Source organism: Monopterus albus, unplaced genomic scaffold (genome assembly GCF_001952655.1).
Source record: "Monopterus albus unplaced genomic scaffold, M_albus_1.0 scaffold456.1, whole genome shotgun sequence".
Taxonomy (NCBI): Eukaryota; Metazoa; Chordata; class Actinopteri; order Synbranchiformes; family Synbranchidae; genus Monopterus; species Monopterus albus.
The window spans coordinates 48,724-66,580 of NW_018128336.1; the positions used below are offsets into that span (position 1 = coordinate 48,724).

The 17,857-nt window shown below is 45.7% G+C and overlaps 1 protein-coding gene across 3 annotated transcripts in view; it reads right to left on the minus strand.

Annotated features, from left to right (window-relative positions):
- Positions 1-312: 312 nt before the first annotated feature.
- Positions 313-17,857, minus strand: part of zmiz2 (zinc finger, MIZ-type containing 2) — a 23,260-nt gene continuing 5,715 nt past the window's right edge. For 2 of the 3 annotated variants that reach the window (XM_020587398.1, XM_020587397.1), the window contains exons 2-20: positions 16,513-16,613; positions 13,251-13,368; positions 11,820-12,025; positions 10,846-11,014; positions 9,752-9,970; positions 8,561-8,773; positions 8,377-8,460; positions 8,035-8,212; positions 7,458-7,599; positions 6,434-6,512; positions 5,995-6,126; positions 5,795-5,900; positions 5,088-5,245; positions 4,942-5,009; positions 4,792-4,860; positions 4,449-4,690; positions 4,203-4,327; positions 3,387-3,596; positions 313-2,795 (exon numbers count right to left, since the gene is read on the minus strand). In XM_020587398.1, coding sequence (XP_020443054.1) covers positions 2,688-2,795; positions 3,387-3,596; positions 4,203-4,327; positions 4,449-4,690; positions 4,792-4,860; positions 4,942-5,009; positions 5,088-5,245; positions 5,795-5,900; positions 5,995-6,126; positions 6,434-6,512; positions 7,458-7,599; positions 8,035-8,212; positions 8,377-8,460; positions 8,561-8,773; positions 9,752-9,970; positions 10,846-11,014; positions 11,820-12,025; positions 13,251-13,368; positions 16,513-16,562 — 2,676 coding nt within the window. In that variant the 5' untranslated portion in view covers positions 16,563-16,613 and the 3' untranslated portion in view covers positions 313-2,687. Of the gene's footprint in view, positions 2,796-3,007; positions 3,177-3,386; positions 3,597-4,202; positions 4,328-4,448; positions 4,691-4,791; positions 4,861-4,941; positions 5,010-5,087; positions 5,246-5,794; positions 5,901-5,994; positions 6,127-6,433; positions 6,513-7,457; positions 7,600-8,034; positions 8,213-8,376; positions 8,461-8,560; positions 8,774-9,751; positions 9,971-10,845; positions 11,015-11,819; positions 12,026-13,250; positions 13,369-16,512; positions 16,614-17,857 lie in introns of those variants that run through there. The other variant, XM_020587399.1, reaches the window with a different exon arrangement.

The following is a 17,857-nucleotide window of genomic DNA, read 5'->3' on the forward strand; positions in this document are numbered from 1 at the left end:
TAGTAGAGAAAACAGAGCGAATGTTTAAAATACGAGCTTCTTCCACCAAACATGTGAAACTGAGTTTTACACGTCGTTTACTCTCATGCCGATTCCCATCATAACCGGCTATCCGACATCACGGAAGTGGTGCTGAGAGCGGAAGGTGTCTGCGTTTAGCCCCTTTGTAGGATGTATAACATTACCACCAGTTTGGAGTAAAGGTAGAAAATGTTGTTTAATGAATCAATAAAATAATAAGATAATGACCCCCCCACCAATAGTACTTTACATCACAGCCTTAAACTGTTTTTGTCAAATTAAGTGATTTTTAATTTTGATTCTTTCAGGAAATGGACAAAATAAGTGTAGTTATTATACAATGATGATAATGGTTAAAAAATAAATAGAAAATAATGGCAATTACAATGAGTTACAAAATGTGTGGAATACTTTACATATTTATAAAAATGTTTCTAGCAAATTTGCAATTAAATAAGTCAATTTTCTCAAAATGTAACATTGTGTTGCTCAAATTGACAAAGCAATTGTTTGTCTGCCTTTTCGAGGCGACTTTGGACCATAAAGGATTCAGTCGGAGAATCATTCATAGAAAAATGTCAGATTTAAAAAGTTGTATTCAGAATAATTTCAGCCTCCACATTTTTAACTGCACTACTCAACATCAGCCGTTTCCTGTCACACATGCATCATGTGTACGTATGAGCTTTTACAGTTGCTTTATAATTTTTTTAACATACACTATGTATACAGTGCCAACAATGACCCATTATACAACTAATAACATTAAAATTACCATGATTAACAAGTCATTTGATACACACACGTTCTCTAATGAAAACAGCTGATTATAGTTTGTAAACCCGCGTCACGATGGGTTGTACATGTGAAACCACTGAAAAACATACAGCTTTCGAATGGCAGAAAATGCCACAAGACATCGTTTACAGGATGCTGGACAAGTCCCAACAAAGGTAAGACCAACAGAAGGAAAGGTGAGTTTTCAGATATTTCACAGTGTTGAAGGATGTCGGCGACACGATGGACCTCAGCGTTCTCCCAACTTCATGTTCAAAACGTCTATTGTACAGGTGGCCCTGGCCTTTTGGGTCAAGCCATAGTTTGTCCTCGTTTACAGTGTGAGGTCAGACTGGAATATTCTCTTTTACTCTGTCATCAGTACACAGAAAAACATTTGACCTCTTATCTTACATCATCACTGTGTATTATATGAAAGGTCTGGTCGGGTTGCTTTTAATTCTAGGACACCATCGAGCCCCGTGGCTGTATCACAGCCACAGCTCCACTGTTGTCCTTAATCATCACCATGCACACGCGCACACACACGCACACGCACACACAGTCCCGTATGCACTGTCCTGCTGCCACAAATACAAAAGTGAATTCATCCGCTACTGAAAATAGTCCCCACCAAATGCACTGTGTTTCCTGTTGATTTGATTACAAACTAGTGAGCATCTGGTTTATGAAACTGCTGAGGCTTTTTTAAAAATACAACTATATATTTGGGAGGTGTTTTAAAGATGAACCTTTCAGTAGGAGCCAGCAGACTTGGAGCTACAGAGTAGGGAAGTAGTCAAGCTCTGGAAAAACAGCCATTGTTGGTTTTTGGTCTTTACATGAGATCTGTTGACGATTAGACATATGGAATAACACCAGTTTTATCCTTTAATGTGCTGGTTCCCAGACTGGAAGTGGGAACGTTTGTGAGCAGACTGTTAAGTAAACTTGAAGCAGGCACAGTTATTTCCTCTGATTAATGACAGTGAAGCAAATGTACACTGTGTTAAATCGCTGTCACCTGCAGGGCTGAATTTTGTGGTGGTTTAGTTACAGGATGACAGCACCAGTACCTGCTTTACTGTATCCTTTGCAGTTTCTCCCTGAAGCTGAATGAGATTTTAATATTTAATAGGGTAACAGTACCTGTTAAGAGTTTGGTTTCAGCTCACCTGGACCGATCAGCAGCCACAGCAGCTTGACGCTCACCTACTAATGTTTTCTAAAGGTGTCTGACAATCCCATGACTGTTTGGTTGGGAACTGGACAGGCACAATAAAATTCAGTTAATTCATTCATATGTTTCCTCATGTTGGCAGGAATGTGGAGACATCTGCTGTAATACCCTGCAGGAAGCCGTGAGACTAAGAAAGTTCAAGGCAGATGTGAACTACTACTTCAGGTTCAGAGCCAGGCTAGCTGCTCCCGTCCTTATGCTGAGCTAGGCTAACATACCACTGGCATCTGGTCGGCGAGTCGCCAAAGTGTTCTTACCCAACTCTTAGTAAGAAAGTGAATTCAGTGTTATTTGATGCTTTTTTTAAAATCAGTAAACAAGTAAACACTGCAACACATGAAATATGCAGGCAACATGCAACAGTCGCAGGAACAGAAGTGCCTGTTTACATGGGCGTTTGTAAAAACCCCGAACTGCCCGAATTTGGGAACCGCTGTATTAATGTGTCCACTAACTCCTCATCGCCACCTGCCAGCTTTCATTGTTCTCCAGGTAACTGGTAAAATCTATACATATGGATCCTTCAGCCTGTGATTTGTGCTATAGTGTTAGATGCTGGTCTGCAGAGTCACTGCCTATGTACTCTTCTTCACACACACAGTGTTCACATGTGAGGACAGGTCCCTCGTCTTCCTCAGCACTCTCATCATCAGTTGTTCTCAAACAGAGACAGCAGGTCATCACTGCTGTTGTTGGGAAGGTCAGGAGGACCCAGGTAGGACAGCAGCTCGTCGGGGTTGGTCAGCTCAGGGAGAAGCTTCACCAAGGACAAACACAAGAATGTTTACTTTCAGACATACAAAACCGTTTCCTGAGCTGGAATGTCAACAGTGACACTGAGCTTTTATTTACCAAGCTTCTAAGAGCTACACATCAGAAAGCTCCAAAGATCTATCACAGGAGCACCTGGGACAGACAGGTGCCACCCTGAATAAGCAGTTTCCAGCAGTCAGACACTTTGACGCTTTAGTCAAAGAAGCATTTATTTTCTAAAGCAGTTCATCTTGTTACAGGACATTTTTATGTTGATCCCAGACAGAGTCGGAGCAGGGGAGATGGAAACGGCTGCTTCCACTTCGCAACTCTGCTGTTTATTCTTTAAAACATATCCTTATGTTTTATTCGGTGGGATGTTACTCTGCAAAAGCATGTTTTCTTTTTAGAAAAACATTTTTAGCTGTTAAACATTTATGGGCATGTATAAATCGTAATAATTTAAACAAGTTTTAATAGCAGGAGTGAAAGTGAGGAATATTTACTTTTATGCCCACATTTGCAGGTTTGAAGAGGCAAATTCAAGCCCAGGTCTAAAAATCTATGAACATACGATCAACAGGTTGCCACTTACATCTAGTGCATGATCCGCTCCCTCTCCTCCAGGTGCTCCCGGGCCTCCCAGACCAAACGAGCCTTCGCTCTGCAGCCGGGAATTCTGGGTACTGGTGTTCCGCTGTGGCAGAGGGCTGCCGGCCTCACCGAGACTCTGGCTGCCGTGGCCACCTGAACTGTGCTGCTGCAGGATGTTCTGGGCATGTTCGATTCGTCCAGAATGAGGCATCTGATGGAGCAGAGACACAAAAACAAGGTGGCAGTGTTTATTTCACAACAAGAGGACAAGGTGCTACAGGATTTCCCCACTGTTTCACACCATAAACAACACAATGCATGCAGACTGGTAGGCCGGCCCTAGTTATGCATTACTTTCAACATAGCACAGGTTTGAACTGCATGCAGTCACATTAACGGACGGGCATTGACGTCGGATGCTGCGTAGAGTGGATAAGATACCATACATTAGACTCGGCCTTTTCAGCTCATATTAAAAATCTAATCTAAAAATCTCATGCAGGCAACGCGTGACTAAGTTTGAGCGACATTTCTAGTGTGAAGCGATCTCCTGCCGGCACTGGCCTTCTGTCTGTAGTCTGTTCATGCTCTGATGCCTGCTCAGCCATTAAGGAAAATGTCCTGAGTGAATCGAACAGAAAAGGCACTGAGCCTGATCCTCGTCACTGTGTCTGTCAAAAAAAAAGTGTGTGTTTGCCTGCAAGTGTATTATGGGAATCGAACAGAAAACACTGAGCCTGATCCTTGTCACTGTGTCTGTCAAAAAAAAGTGTGTGTGTTTGCCTGCAAGTGTATTATGTAAAAGAGGGTGTCCAACCTGGTCAGACTGGTAGGAGAGTGGAGGAGGCGGTGGTCCAGAAGAGGCGTACTCTCCGAGTGTCGGGGTGCCAGGAGTGTTGGGGAAGTCTGTAAATCCCGTTTGGCTGGAGAATCCCTGGCTCCCTGCAGATAAAACAGGTCAGTGCTGTTGCAGAAACGCCGTGACCGGTGCAGAATGGGAGAGGAAATACCGCCAGCCGTGGTGTACAAAACGACACCCTTGTCAGGTTCGCTCGTTACCTACCTGGCCTGCTGTAGTCAGGGGTGCTCCTCCCTCCTGCTGTCAGACTCTGGTAGGGAGACGACGCCGGGCCCAGAGCAGCGATCATTTCCATCACGTTGGGCAAGACCATGTGACTGGGGCTGACTGTGCGGCAGCGCTTCAGGACCGGACCATCGGGCTCCTCCTTTACGTGCAGATCTGGCTTAACAGGCACCGGCCTCCAACCACACAACGGGTCAATGGTGATCTCCTCATAGTCAGAACTGATGATAGAAAGGAGACGTAGAAGGAGTTTAAATGACAAGGGAAGCAAAGACACATACAGATGATCTTGTTTACATAAACTCCACATACAAACACTTACTTCTGGATGTAAACAAGAATACCGAGCATGTACTGGTCAACCTCCAGCCCCTCAAGCAAAGCTGTTTTACTGGGAACAGAGGAACAAGCTGCTGGTTAAACTGTTTGCTGAGGAGATTTGATTCTAAAAGGTCCCTCCTAAAACACATACTTGCATACAGGACATCTCCAGGTCCCTCGTTCACAATTCAGCTGCAGGTAAGACTCCAGGTCGAAGCACTACAAAATAAAGACACCATATGAGAGAACGAATGAGGACACACAGATGTGCATGCAGGTGTGTGTCTGAGACCCCACCTGTATGTGTCTGCAGTCGTGACCTCGGGCTGGCAGCTGGATCCGTCTGAATGTGATCGGGCATTTGAGAGAAACTTTGATCGCTGTCTGCTCGACACCGTCCTCTCCGTTCAGCCCGGGGGTCCCGGGGATAGTACCGCTGCTGAAGTTTCTCTTTACTGAAAGACAATGGGAAGGAAACATTTACCTCACTGACACATGAACGCATTTCTGTTGTTCAGAACAACAGGGAACACGTTCTTATTGCAGAAGCAGTTTTAACCAGTGGCAATTTGTGGATTAATATTCAAATAAAAATAATCAATGAATAAAACCAAATGTACTTTTCATTATTTTCATTTCCTTCAGGTGCACAAGGACAAAAAAAGACACCATAAGCAAAACAAAAATGCTGCAGGCAACATGTTGAGACGTGGGACATTTATTGTGACTCAGAGCTGAAGCACTTTCACAGGTCGAAATGAAATTCCTCTCATCATTCCAAACAACTGTGGCATGAAATATCTGGTTCCTTCAAAAAGTCACAGGTACAAGGTTGTGAACTTAAATTTTCAGGGGGAGACGTTAACAAACGACTCCTGAGGTGCATTCAGTAAAAATCACCGATCTTATTAACACGTGACCCTGCTGGTGTACACTAATAAAAGCTGCCACTGCTGTGAACCACAAGAACACACACACACACATTGAAATGAACCTGAACTCACTCTTAGTGATGCAGTGCTCGGCTGGCAGCAGCCTCTTCTTCATCAGCCCCTGCAGGACAGACCTGACAGACGGCCGGTGGACCAGCTGAAGCACAAACAGGTGGGACTGGGGGGACAAGAGGGCAAAAGAGTGTTTGATCCATGTGATGTTTCTAAGCGTGCAGCGCTGTGAGAGCCGTATATCACTGAGGTGTACTCACACAACAGCAGGCGGTTACGGTGATCTGGACGGTGTTACGTCCCGGCTGGCACACTTGCTTTAGGTACAAAGGCTTGTGGGAGGTTTTGTTGTCACCTCGTTCAATGGACAAAGGAGTTGCATTCACACTCACCTGAAAATTAAATGACAAGTACTTTTATTTTAAGCCTTTTGTCTAGTTTTCATCCAGGCATCTGCTGTCCATGTACAAGCTTTCATCATTAAAACACACTGCAGTTACTGACATCCTTAAAAAGAGTTCAACAGTCAAGTTATTCACTTTCAACTGAAATCTGTCCCAGTCCTGTGTGTTGGACATGTCTACAGTCAATGTAAGTGATGATGTTCAACACAAAAACTAGTGAAAAAAGGGTGAAATAGCTGTAAACACCTTTAATAAACAGCGACCTGACAAAGTCAAGCGAGATGAGGCTGCTTACTTGTACAGAGGCGGGCCAGTTGGTGTTCATCTGCCTGTCCTCGTGGTGGTAACACTTGAGCTGCAGCTCCAGGTCAGGCCTGCAGGGGGAGACACCACACAGCTGTCAGACAGACTGGGTGGGGTTATCAAACATTCCTCATTTGTTTTTCCTCATCTGGTGGTTTAAAGGAAGCGAAACGGAGGAGTCTGAGCTGACAGCTACTGTGTGACCTCTGCCTCACTCCAGAGTGAACAACTATTTTTATGGCAAACGCGTCTCTTTATTCATGATTTCTCTCCCACTCCTACGATAAAGAGCCGAAGACTAGTTTGGGCAAATGATACTGGAGAAGACGTGACAGAGTGGAAATGTGTTTTACATCATGAGTTTTCAACCATTTGTACAGTTAAAGTTACATTAGTTTGATCCGGTAACTCCACACCAGGGCATTAAATGTGAGGAAGAGGAACATTTTGTTTTGGTTCATGAATAATTCCCTTGGTCTAAGATTTTCTGAAGAAAGTTTGGCATTTTTGACTAGGAACTTCCTTCCAAGTTTTAATACTTGTGTATTTCCTATTCTAGATAAACTTTGAAGGAGTGAAAGGATGGGACACCAAACAACCGCTGTGTTGTGGGAAACCCACTGAAACGATCTCTTTCAGGTTTATCTATGGAAAAATGAACTTGGGGGGCCAAAATAACAGAAACATCTCTTACAGTGGCTTCTGTTATTTAGCCGAGCCTCGTTGATATAAATGGGGTGGCCAAAATAACAGAAACATCTCTCTGAACAACACTGTCCAGGTGAACAGCAGCACAGACTGCAGCCGCCACAGCGAGCCCACGGGCCAACCAACACCTCTGTGAAACAGTCTGAACATCATCAGGATTCACTGCAGCACTGCTGGATCAGACTGACTCAGCTTGACACCGGGGTTCCTAATAAACTGCTGTTTCATGTGTCTGATATAAATACAAAACAGAATATAAACAGTAGTTAAAAAGCAGCTCAGTGTGTGTGTTAGTCAAGTCTCCCCACCTCATCATGAGCGTTTTGTAAACCGAGTCCCTCAGCTGGAAGGCGTGGTTACTGACGGCCAGGTTGTGCTCCAGTCTGAACGGCTCTAGCACGACGCCATCTCGGACCGGGAAAGTCAGACGCAAGTCGTCACTGGGGTTACCTGGAGTGGGAAACAGAGGCGGACGTTAGTGCGACTTTACTGGAGTTTCAACTGAAGCAAGGGACTAAACGCAACTCCTGCGTGATAGAGGTCCAGGAGTAATCAGACAGGTGTGCAGGTTCTACTGTCATTAACTGGTCAGACACCTGCTACAGTGTGTGTGCTGCTTCATTCACAAAACAGGAGGGTGAACCTAGAAGAGAAAGGACGAGATGGAGAAGCTTTCAAGGAGCTACGGAGAAATCAGAAGCAAAGTGAAACCACCATTTGATTATTATTTTATTACAGTGCTCTTCTAAAGTAGAAATAAATAACCATCAACTCATCATACTGGAGAAGACTGCATGTAAACGCACTGACAGGAAGGGGGGGCCATGTTTCTTCTTTGTGTTTTAACTGGAGTTTAAAGTGTGCCTGCTGCAGCAGTAGTCTCACCTGTCGAGAGCTGCTGGGAGCTGATGTTGGGCTTGGTGTCCGGTGAAAGGTAGGGGGGTTTTGTGTCCTGGCTTGGAGACAGGTACGGAGGCATAGAGGTGCCAGGTGTCATCGGAGGGGTGGGATTCCCTCCCATCGGTGAGCTGGGATACCCGGGCATCGCCCCGCCCCGACCTGGCTGAGAGACGAGGATGAGGACGAGTGTTTAGAACTTTAGTTCTTCAGTGTATCTCACTGAATGTTTAAGAAAAACCCAGGACCACATCCAGGATTCCTGTGTGTTAAAACAAACTGGATTCAGTCCTTGAATAAAAGGGACCAGGGTGGGTGCACATGACTTACCCCGTTCACTGCAGCCTGTGTGAACGCGTTGTATCCTCCTGCTCCTCCTGATGGCAGGCTGCCCTGACCACTGAACGGCTCTGACTGGAGAATACACACACAGGAAACATGACACTCACACAGGGCTCCGCTTATCTGGAGTTCAACAGCGGTGTAAACTTCAGTATCACTCAGCCTTGTCTACCTTATAATACTGTGGAGGGTTGGGTTGGCCCGCTCCAGGGGGGAACTGTGCTGGGCTGTGTGATCCAGAGGTGTACTGTCCCATGAGAGGCAACCGACTGGAGGGGTAGGAGGGTGAGAGGGCACATCTCTGCTGTGGACCAGCAGGGTACTGCAGAGGCTGGTTAGGGTACCCTGACATCCCACCAGAGCCGTACTGCTGCACTGGAAAACCCTGCAAAGGCCAGATGAGAACAGTTACTGACCTGCTCTGACAAATATGAACCATGAAGCCCAGTTAAACTGCAGGGATGACAGGGTCAAAGTGTTTGTTGAAGAATGTGTGTTGCACCTCTGGTCCATTTCATTCTCATTTCCTGTCTCTATTACAGCACGTCTAGAACAATCCCATTTCCCTTGCATTCACCAAAATGACCCTCCATTCAGCCTCAAAACAGGATGAAACCTTACGGTTACACTGCAGAAAAATGTACCGATACTGAGCAGGATGACCACAAACTGTCAGAAGCTAATAACAGCGACACACATTGGGGTCTGGCAGTGTGTTGACTTTGTCTGAAACAAGAAAACAAGCAGGAATCTCTGTGCCATGCAGGCGTCAGTAGAGGTGAATGTCAGACTGGGTCAAAGTGTAAATGTGACTGTACGGGGCAGCAAAGACATTTTCACTATCGATAAACATGCAAATTATTTTATCGACTAGTTGTTAGAAAACTGCTAAAAATCTCCATCAGCGTCCTAAAGCCAAAGGTCACATGTTCAGATGTTTGGTTTTGTCTGACCAACTTAGTTGAACATATTAAATTTGCAATCATAAAAAACACAACAAACGATGCAATTATCAAAATACTTTGTTTTCTGTTGATCAGCTACTTGTTTTCACTCTAATCACAAGCTCTACCAGCCTCCACAGTGACCACCCAGGTGAACCGACAGCTGTGTGAAACAGCCTGACCACACACTGAACATCATCACCCACATGGAGGAGGATCTGCAGCAGGACTGTTGGAGTAGACCGGCACAGTCTGAGACAGGTGTTCCTAATAAAGTGACAACTGTGTGTATGCATGCATTTCATTTTCATGCATGAACATGAGCAGTGCTGTTTGTTGTTGCAGACAATGACTGGGTATCATCATATAAATTACACAGGCCTTCTGCATTTAGAATCTGTGAGCAAACCGTCTCTGACCTCTGAGTGGAAAGGCCGCTTGAGGCCTTGCTGTGCCCCTGGATAGCCCCCGTGCTGGGGCATCTTCTGCGTCTGGGCGGGGTGAGGGGGGTACAAGCCTCCGGTGGAAGGTGGAGGTCCAGGCCTGGAAGGGACCATCCCACCGGGGTTCATCCCTGGAGGTCCGCGGGGGCTCGAGTGAGACAGGAACTGGGTGCCGTAAGAGGATGTTCCACCCATCTGGGAGGGAAAAGGAAGTACGTCAGCAGGGGTAAAAACAAAGCTCACTCAGTATCTCACAGCTCAGAGTATGTGGGACTGGTGGAGTGGACACAGTATAAACAGCAACGGTAGGAGAAGAGGTTTACATCGTGCTCAGAGGTGAAGAGTCAGTAACGGTGGCCTGGTGCTGTACAGCCTGTGTCTTCTACAGTGGACCTTGCTTCTACAGTGACTCTCATTATGCAAATACGCAGTGTGTGGAGTAAATAGTCTGGCACAGGAGAGCAGTGTCCAACGATGTGCTGTCCCTGCTGTTAGCAGGAAGCATGCGTCATGAATCTGGGTGTGTCTGCAGCTCTCACACAGCCCTGCAACTAAACACCACTCAGTCAGGGCTGGAAAGGACAACCGTTAAAACCCACCGCCCCGTGCAGATCTCGTTCACCAGGGAGACCAGCACACTCAAACCCCAAAGCAGCCATTCATTTCACCTCGTACACGGATCTTTGGACACAAGACATGTGACGACGCCAGCTTGGACTCTGGAGAGTCACAGCAGGACTTTTCCTGGTGTCTGACATTCTGTTAGCAGATTAATCAGTGACACCTGAAGTTTGCAATTCCTGTCATTTATTCAGAGGTTTCGCTTCACTTCACACCTGTCCCATGTCAATACTGACTAGGACACATGCTTGGAAACAGGGAGTCAACTTTAGGAACAAGGAGTCCTTTAAAAACCAAAACCACAAACTACTAATACCATTCAGTTTACCAAGTCATCAGACTGAAGAAGTAAATGACGGCACTGGAGGTATGGAGTGTAGTTTCCTTTATGTCAGTGTGTGAGCCAGCCCCTCCCTACAACAGGTGTTTTCTCCCTCAGAGACACATACCTGTCCATAGTTCAGCTCCTGGTTCTGTTTTTCCTGGATTGCTGCGACAGTTGCCGTAGCAGTGGCGGTTGCTGTGGCGGCGGCGGCGGCAACAGCTGCGGCAGCGGCCTGAGTAAAGTCTGAGGGAGGACGAACGCCCAGGCCGGCGCCTCCACTGTTACCAGAGTAACTGCAGGGAGAGGGGAGGGCAGAGAGATGAGTGGGCAGTGAACCTAGTGATCAGAGTGTGTGAGGTTTTGTCATGAGCGTGAGTCACAGCAGTGGGTGAGAGCAGCCACACTGACACGATGCAAAACCCCACAGCAGCAGCACGACTACAGCACAGTGCTGGGAGTACCCAGGCCCTTTACTACAGTGAGAGTAGCAACACAAAAAAGTCCCACATGGAAAATGTTACTCAAGTACAAAAGTATTGGCATCAACATACACTTGAAGTACCAAAAGTACTCGTCCTGCAGAACGGCCCGTCCCAGTCTCTGATACTGGATCCTAGTGACTGGTGCGTTACTGTGTTAATCTCTTTAACGCTGCAGTAAAGGTGGAGCCAATGGTAACTACCTTATATACTTATACTGTGAAGTACTTTCTGCTGGGTAGCTGGTGGATTTCCCACTGGGATCAGTAGAGTCTGATGGTTCTACTGGGTTTGGTTTGATTCTGAAAATGAACTAAAGTTATCAGATGCATGTAGTGCACTGAAAAGTACACGGTTTGTCTCTGACATGTGGTGAAGTCGCAGTATGAAGGAAGATAACGTGGAAATGTTTAAGGTCAAATGTCTCAAAACTGCACTTAAGCACAGCGCACGATTAAATGTGCTCAGTTACTTTCCACTGCTGGTAACTGCAGATGCTTTACCCAGTACAAAAGGTAAACAAGGTTTCCTGTACCTTTAAAACTCGACAGGTTATCTTCAACTTGCGGTCATTGTGAAAGTGAACTAGAGTTAAATTCAGTCTCAGCGTGAAGCGTACCTTCCACTGTAGGCTGAGACTTGGTTGTAGGCCGCGCCGGGACGCCCGTACATGACCGGCTGGCCGTAGGCTTTGGACACAGCATCTCCGTACGACTGCTGGCCCATGAACTGAGAGCCCATGGTGCCTGCGCCCATCCCAGGGCTGCCACTGGGCATCATGTGACTGCCAGAGCTCTCACCTGGCCCCATGGGTGAACCGAACACCTACACAGGACACAGAGAGAGGCGGTATCAGTCATATGAACCATAACGTGATGGATAAGTGAAACAAAGTGAACACAGACGCGTCTTCACAGTCATGAGACGCACTAACAGTTAAACTGGGACTACATGAGAGCCAACGCATTTTCATTTGAAAGACACTGACTTCACTGTTTTATAACATTCAGAGCCATCAAATTTAATTACTGACGGCGTCATGCGGTTATTCACAGCAGTTAGTTTGTCAAATTAGCACAAATAAAGCTTTATTCTAAATGACTGACCGACTGATTTCCATCTTGCATTCACAGTAGAGGATTTCTGTTTTATTTTAAGGGTCCATAATTTCCTAATGCCTTACGTTTTCTGGAAATACTGCAGAGAACACAGGAAAGCTCTTCAAGCAAAGTCTCTTAGGCCTACAACAAACAACTATTTTAAGCATTAACTAATCTGCCACTGGCTCTTTCTTATACTTTCCCACACCCCAAGATGTATCGTGACTGTTTATCAGATTAAAACCAGATATCTTCAGTTCATATTCATCATAAAACCCTCACATTTCAGAATCCACAGCCAGTAAAGTTTAGCATTTTTTCTACAGTTGTCAAACTGTGGCAGAGAGAGCCAGGCCTTCATATGGGACGGGCTCAGGCCTCACCCACGTGGCCTCTTCTTCACACAGTGTGCATTACCACAGCGCTGACACCATAAGCACAGAAAGTCACACCAGGCCTTTCACATTTATCCTGAATGATGTTACACACCACTGTTAACTACCTTATATACTTATACTGTGAAGTACTTTACATCCTACTGGGTAGTTGGTGGATTTCCCACTGGGAACAATAGAGTCTGATGGTTCTACTGGGTTTGATTCATCTGGTTCTGGACCTGAACTTATCAGTACATGCAGTGCAGTAAAAAGTGCACAGCTTGACTGTGAAAAGTTCAAGCATGAAAAATACTCAAGTACCTCAACACTGTACTTAAATACAGTACTTGAGTAAATGTACTTTGGGACTTTCTACCACTGGTCATTTCATCCATTGGCTTCATAAAAATTCTCTCCAAGTCAGAAGAAATCAGCAGAGAGAGGGACAGTGAGAGATTTGTACTCCAGCATTACGCTGATTCCACTCTGTGAAACGAGGACCAGCTCCTTCTCTGCTTCTGCACACAAACCAGGAGGAGAGAGAACGTCCCACAGTACTGAGTCATGTGTTACCTGGCTGTGTGTGGGACTGGTCACGCCCCACACTGTGGTTACTACGGAGAGAGATCCTGCGTGCTGATTGGTGCCTGGTTGCCAGGAGACTGGGTCATCAAGGAAGGGGCTGTCACTGCTGCAGAAAGACACAAAGCCTGGTTACTGGGAAGAAGTATTTGCAAAAATACTGTTACACCTAAAACTACAAGAGAGCTAAATCAAAATATACTGCTTATTTTGTTATATTACACAGCCTTACGTTGATTTACTGTTTACTTGCCCCTTACATGGGGATATGTACATACACACTGAGAGCCGATGTACCAGAGTCAGACTCCTCGTGGCCAATAAAGCTGATTCTGAAAATGCACTTGAAGCACCAAAAGTAACAGTAGTGATTCTGCAGAATGGCAATTTTCAAATTAATGTGTATATTATTGGATCATAATGACTAACGCTGCAGCTGGTAAAGGTGGAGCTGATGGTAACTACCTTATATACTTATACTGTGAAGTACTTTCCATCCTGCTGGGTAGCTGGTGGATTTCACACTGGGATCAATAGAGTCTGATGGTTCTATTGGGTTTGATTCATCTGATTGTGGACCTGAAGTTATCAGGTACATGTAGTGTAGTAAAAAGTACACGGTTTGTCTCTGACATGGAGTCACAGGATGAAGTAGCAGGACATGGAAATACTGAAGTAGTAAAGGTAATGTCAAATTGTATTTGAGTACATGTACTTTGTTAGTTTGCACCAGCGCTATGACGAATGGTGCCTCACGTTCATTAGTGACTGCTCACTATCTCAGATGTTTTACAGTTTTCTCCTTGAGAAAACTTTTCACCATATCAAGCTCCTTCCTACTATAAAGCCAGAACTGTGTGAAAGGTAATGAGCTCAGCATTTAGCTCAGGGAACTAAAGGGAACTAAAGATTAACCTGAGAGTGGCTTGTTCTACTGACAGTTGAGGTTACCCTCTGCTTCCTCTTTAAACCATTTCCTCCACAGGAAAAGACCACAGCAGCACCACTGCTGTGCAACACCTTGTGCAGGGTGACCGCCCTCCGCCATAACCGGACTGTCGTTTAGTATTTTATGAATAATTCTTCACAGCTTTTGGTACAGAATTAAAACCTTAAGCTGACATTATGTCAAACATACAGGAGCTGATTTAACTGCTGCTGCTTCGCTCTTCCTCTTTCAACAGTCGGCCGCTGCTTGTCGTGTCAGTAACAAGCCTCTTGCTTTCATGGCTTTGTGCAGACAAACTGAGGAGTCATCGGGCTTTGTGGCTGCACTCAATTAAAGACTGTTTTGGCCTGAGTAAACCTAATCAAGATGCTTCTAAAAAATGCTTAACTCAAGCCCACAGTTTGCAATCAAGGATCTGAAGCAGACTGAACCCAGTGTGATGGATTCCTTCATAGAGTTTAATCTGTTCTCCCTTTCGTTTGTTATTCAGACATCAGTCTGCAGGGCAGACGTGGCAGGTGGGATCTGCAGCTCAGACTTATTGTCTAATGTCGGTGTTACCACTCTAGGATGAACAGTGCTTTGAATTTATAAAAACCTGTTCAAAAAGCCCCAAAGACATTTACATGCGAATTTACATGTCAGTCAAAGTGATGAATGACCATTTACAGGCTTAAAGGAAACTGTAATTGAGTTAATATATAGTGATAATTTAAATAACACTGCACTAGGTAGAGATGTTTATATAAAATCAGTTTCCATAGTTTTAAATCATATTTCCTTTACAGGAAGTGCATTACAAATTCATTTCATATCAAAACTTATAGCACAAGACCAGAGATTTTCAATGTTTTTGTTGTTTTGCACAAATCCCATCCAGAGACTAAAGACTGTGTGCGAGTCCAGACCCTGGTTTAGCTTACTGCTCTGTACCGCAGACCTCCATTGTTGTCAGGGAACAATTAAACACACCGGTGAGCCACACCGCTGCACTGGCCGACAGGTTACTTCCTCAGGACTAATGTGAGGCCGTCTGCTTTCAACAAACGGCTCCACAGGCTGAGAACTGTGTCACCGTGTACAGAGTCTGAGGGAAGGAGGAGTCACTGATCTCTGCTCTGTTTACGCTGCTCCACTAGCTTGTCACGTTAGCAGAGTAGCAGAGAGTGCATGAGACTCAGTGGTTTTGGTCTCTGGATGACCTTTCTGGAAAATAAAGACTGAAAAAGCCTCATCCTTTCAGCATCTGACAAGCTTTTAGAAATTCTACTTCCATTGTGTTGGTTCATAAGCCAGTCACTCCAGTCCTGTGATCCTTTTTATTAGGAAGCCTCATACCCATACAGACAGGTGGCAAACTAAAGGACAACCCAGCACAGAGTCCCAGTGAGGTGCTGGGCCACCACGTGCCACCAGAACAGCTCCACCATGAGATGAACACCGTTCTTCCAGCAGATGTTCCCTCATGTGGTGCTTTGATGATGGTGGTGGAGACGCCGTCTAACACGTCGCTCCAACATCTCCCATAGCTGTTCAACTGGGCTGAGACTTGGTGACTGGGAAGGCCACAGCATCTGGTTCACATCAATGTCATCCTCAGCAGACCAGTAAGTGAGCCCTGGTGTCCCGTGGACGGTGGGGGGCACCGTCATCCTGGAGGAGATCGCTTACTTAGCCAGGGTTTTCATGTGTCACCTGTCTGTGCATGTGATGTGCATGAATAACACCCCGTCAGTCTAGTATTACCAATGTAAAGCTCAGCCCAACAGCAGCCCTTTGTGAAGCGGGCCAGCCCTCATTCATTCGAATGGAGCTTGTCCGTCAGCAAAGCGTCACTTTGTGACGTCATCTCACAGCGTGCTGCGATGTCCCATCACATACATACAGGTGACAAATGAAAGGAAAACCCAGCCTGAGCGGAAACACAAACAGCAGTGACAAAAGGTAAAATAGGTGGTGCCTTCCAGAGCTGTAGAATCCAGTGTGAGTTTTACAAACCAGTGTGTACTGTTTGAGTCGTATAACCCCTTAAACACATCATCTGTTCCTCAAACTAGAATTCCTGGATCGTATTTCAAGTCTCAGTGGCACCTTAAACAGCAGGCCACACGTTAATACCACCCTCTGCGTTGTTTTAACCCAATTTTCAGTCAGACTCCTCTCTCAGGCTCGGTGAAACCAAGCAACACAATGAGAGCTGGGCTAAGTTGTGATACAGGCCCTTGGGGTCCACAGCAACCCATAACAAACAAGTCGCTGGGCGGGTGTCACATGGTTCACCTGAGGACACCGAGCTTAATGTACCTTTGTGGAGTGGGAGGCAGGCAGGGTTTCATGGAGTTGAGGGGGTTCATCAGATGAACGGGGGATCATGAGAAAGCCCCCGCTGTCCTCAAGTGGCAGCCCTAAGACAGAGAAAGACAAAAAGATGGTTACTCACAGCTCATTTGTCTTCACTAGAGCCCACACTGTGTGCACAAAGACGAATCGCCCTCCCACTCAGAGCCACTCACTTTAATCTGCGTGCGGACTGTGCACATCAAAACGCTAGCCTATCGCTGACTGCTATAGCCCTGTTACCTCTCACAGGAGGGGGATGGGTGCTGCAGCTAAATTTAGCCTGCTGATTTCAAAAGGAATTTAAGAGAACAGAGATGTGAAGAGGCAGACTGTCCCTCTCAGCACACCGACGTTCTAACACACACTTGTTCTTGGATTTGGTTCATTTAATAACAGCCCTGCATGTTTATCTGCCACTCTCCCTCCTTCAGTGCCAGATGTTTTCTCTGTTTCCTACATATTCCTCATCTCCGCTCCATCGCTGCTCTCCTCCTACCGTCTGCTAATGACTTCTTTATCTGACATGCTAATTTTCTTTATCTGACATGCTAATTTTCCAACATCAGAGCCTTGCTTCGACATCCCATCCCCCTCACTTCTTCTGTCTGGTTTCCTTTAGCACTTCGCAGATTTGGGTCAGACACCCCACATTTGTATAAGAGGAGATTTGGGGTGGTGGTGGTGGTGGTGGTGCTCAGATCACATGGCCACGACACCTGAATTCCCTCCTATCAAAAGGCATCTCCAGCCTCCAGACAGCACCTTGCAACTTCCATCACAGCTGAGCAGCTACACCACACAAAGGGGGGAGACATGTAAGATGTCTGTCTCGATCAGATGTGGAAGTGAGAAGAAGCAGAACAGGCTGTACCTGCAGGGGAATCACTGAGACACCGACCTCTCTCATCTCTTTGCTTCTCTGAACCTCAGCTTTCTGACCTTTTCTTTACCTGCAACTCATCCTCTTCATCTCTCCTGTACTCTCTGGTCTTTTCTCTCAGATGCTGCCGTCAAACTGCAGCCAACCCTCGACTGACCCTCTGCTCCCACTGCCAACACTGTTCAGCTTTAGTCTTTTCTACTGCTAATGTTTCTTTTCTTTATAAATAAATTTACCATTTATGCTATGATTCAATTGCTTGGTCTATACACCACCACAAAAAATGTGAAAATGGCTATTTGGACTATAATTCAAATCCAAAATTCAATGTGAATGAATTTACTTTAAACTACGGATGCCTGGTTGGGACAAACTGTACAAACAGCAGCCTCCAGTCTGAAGCTAGCGTTAGCTGGCTAACAGTAAACG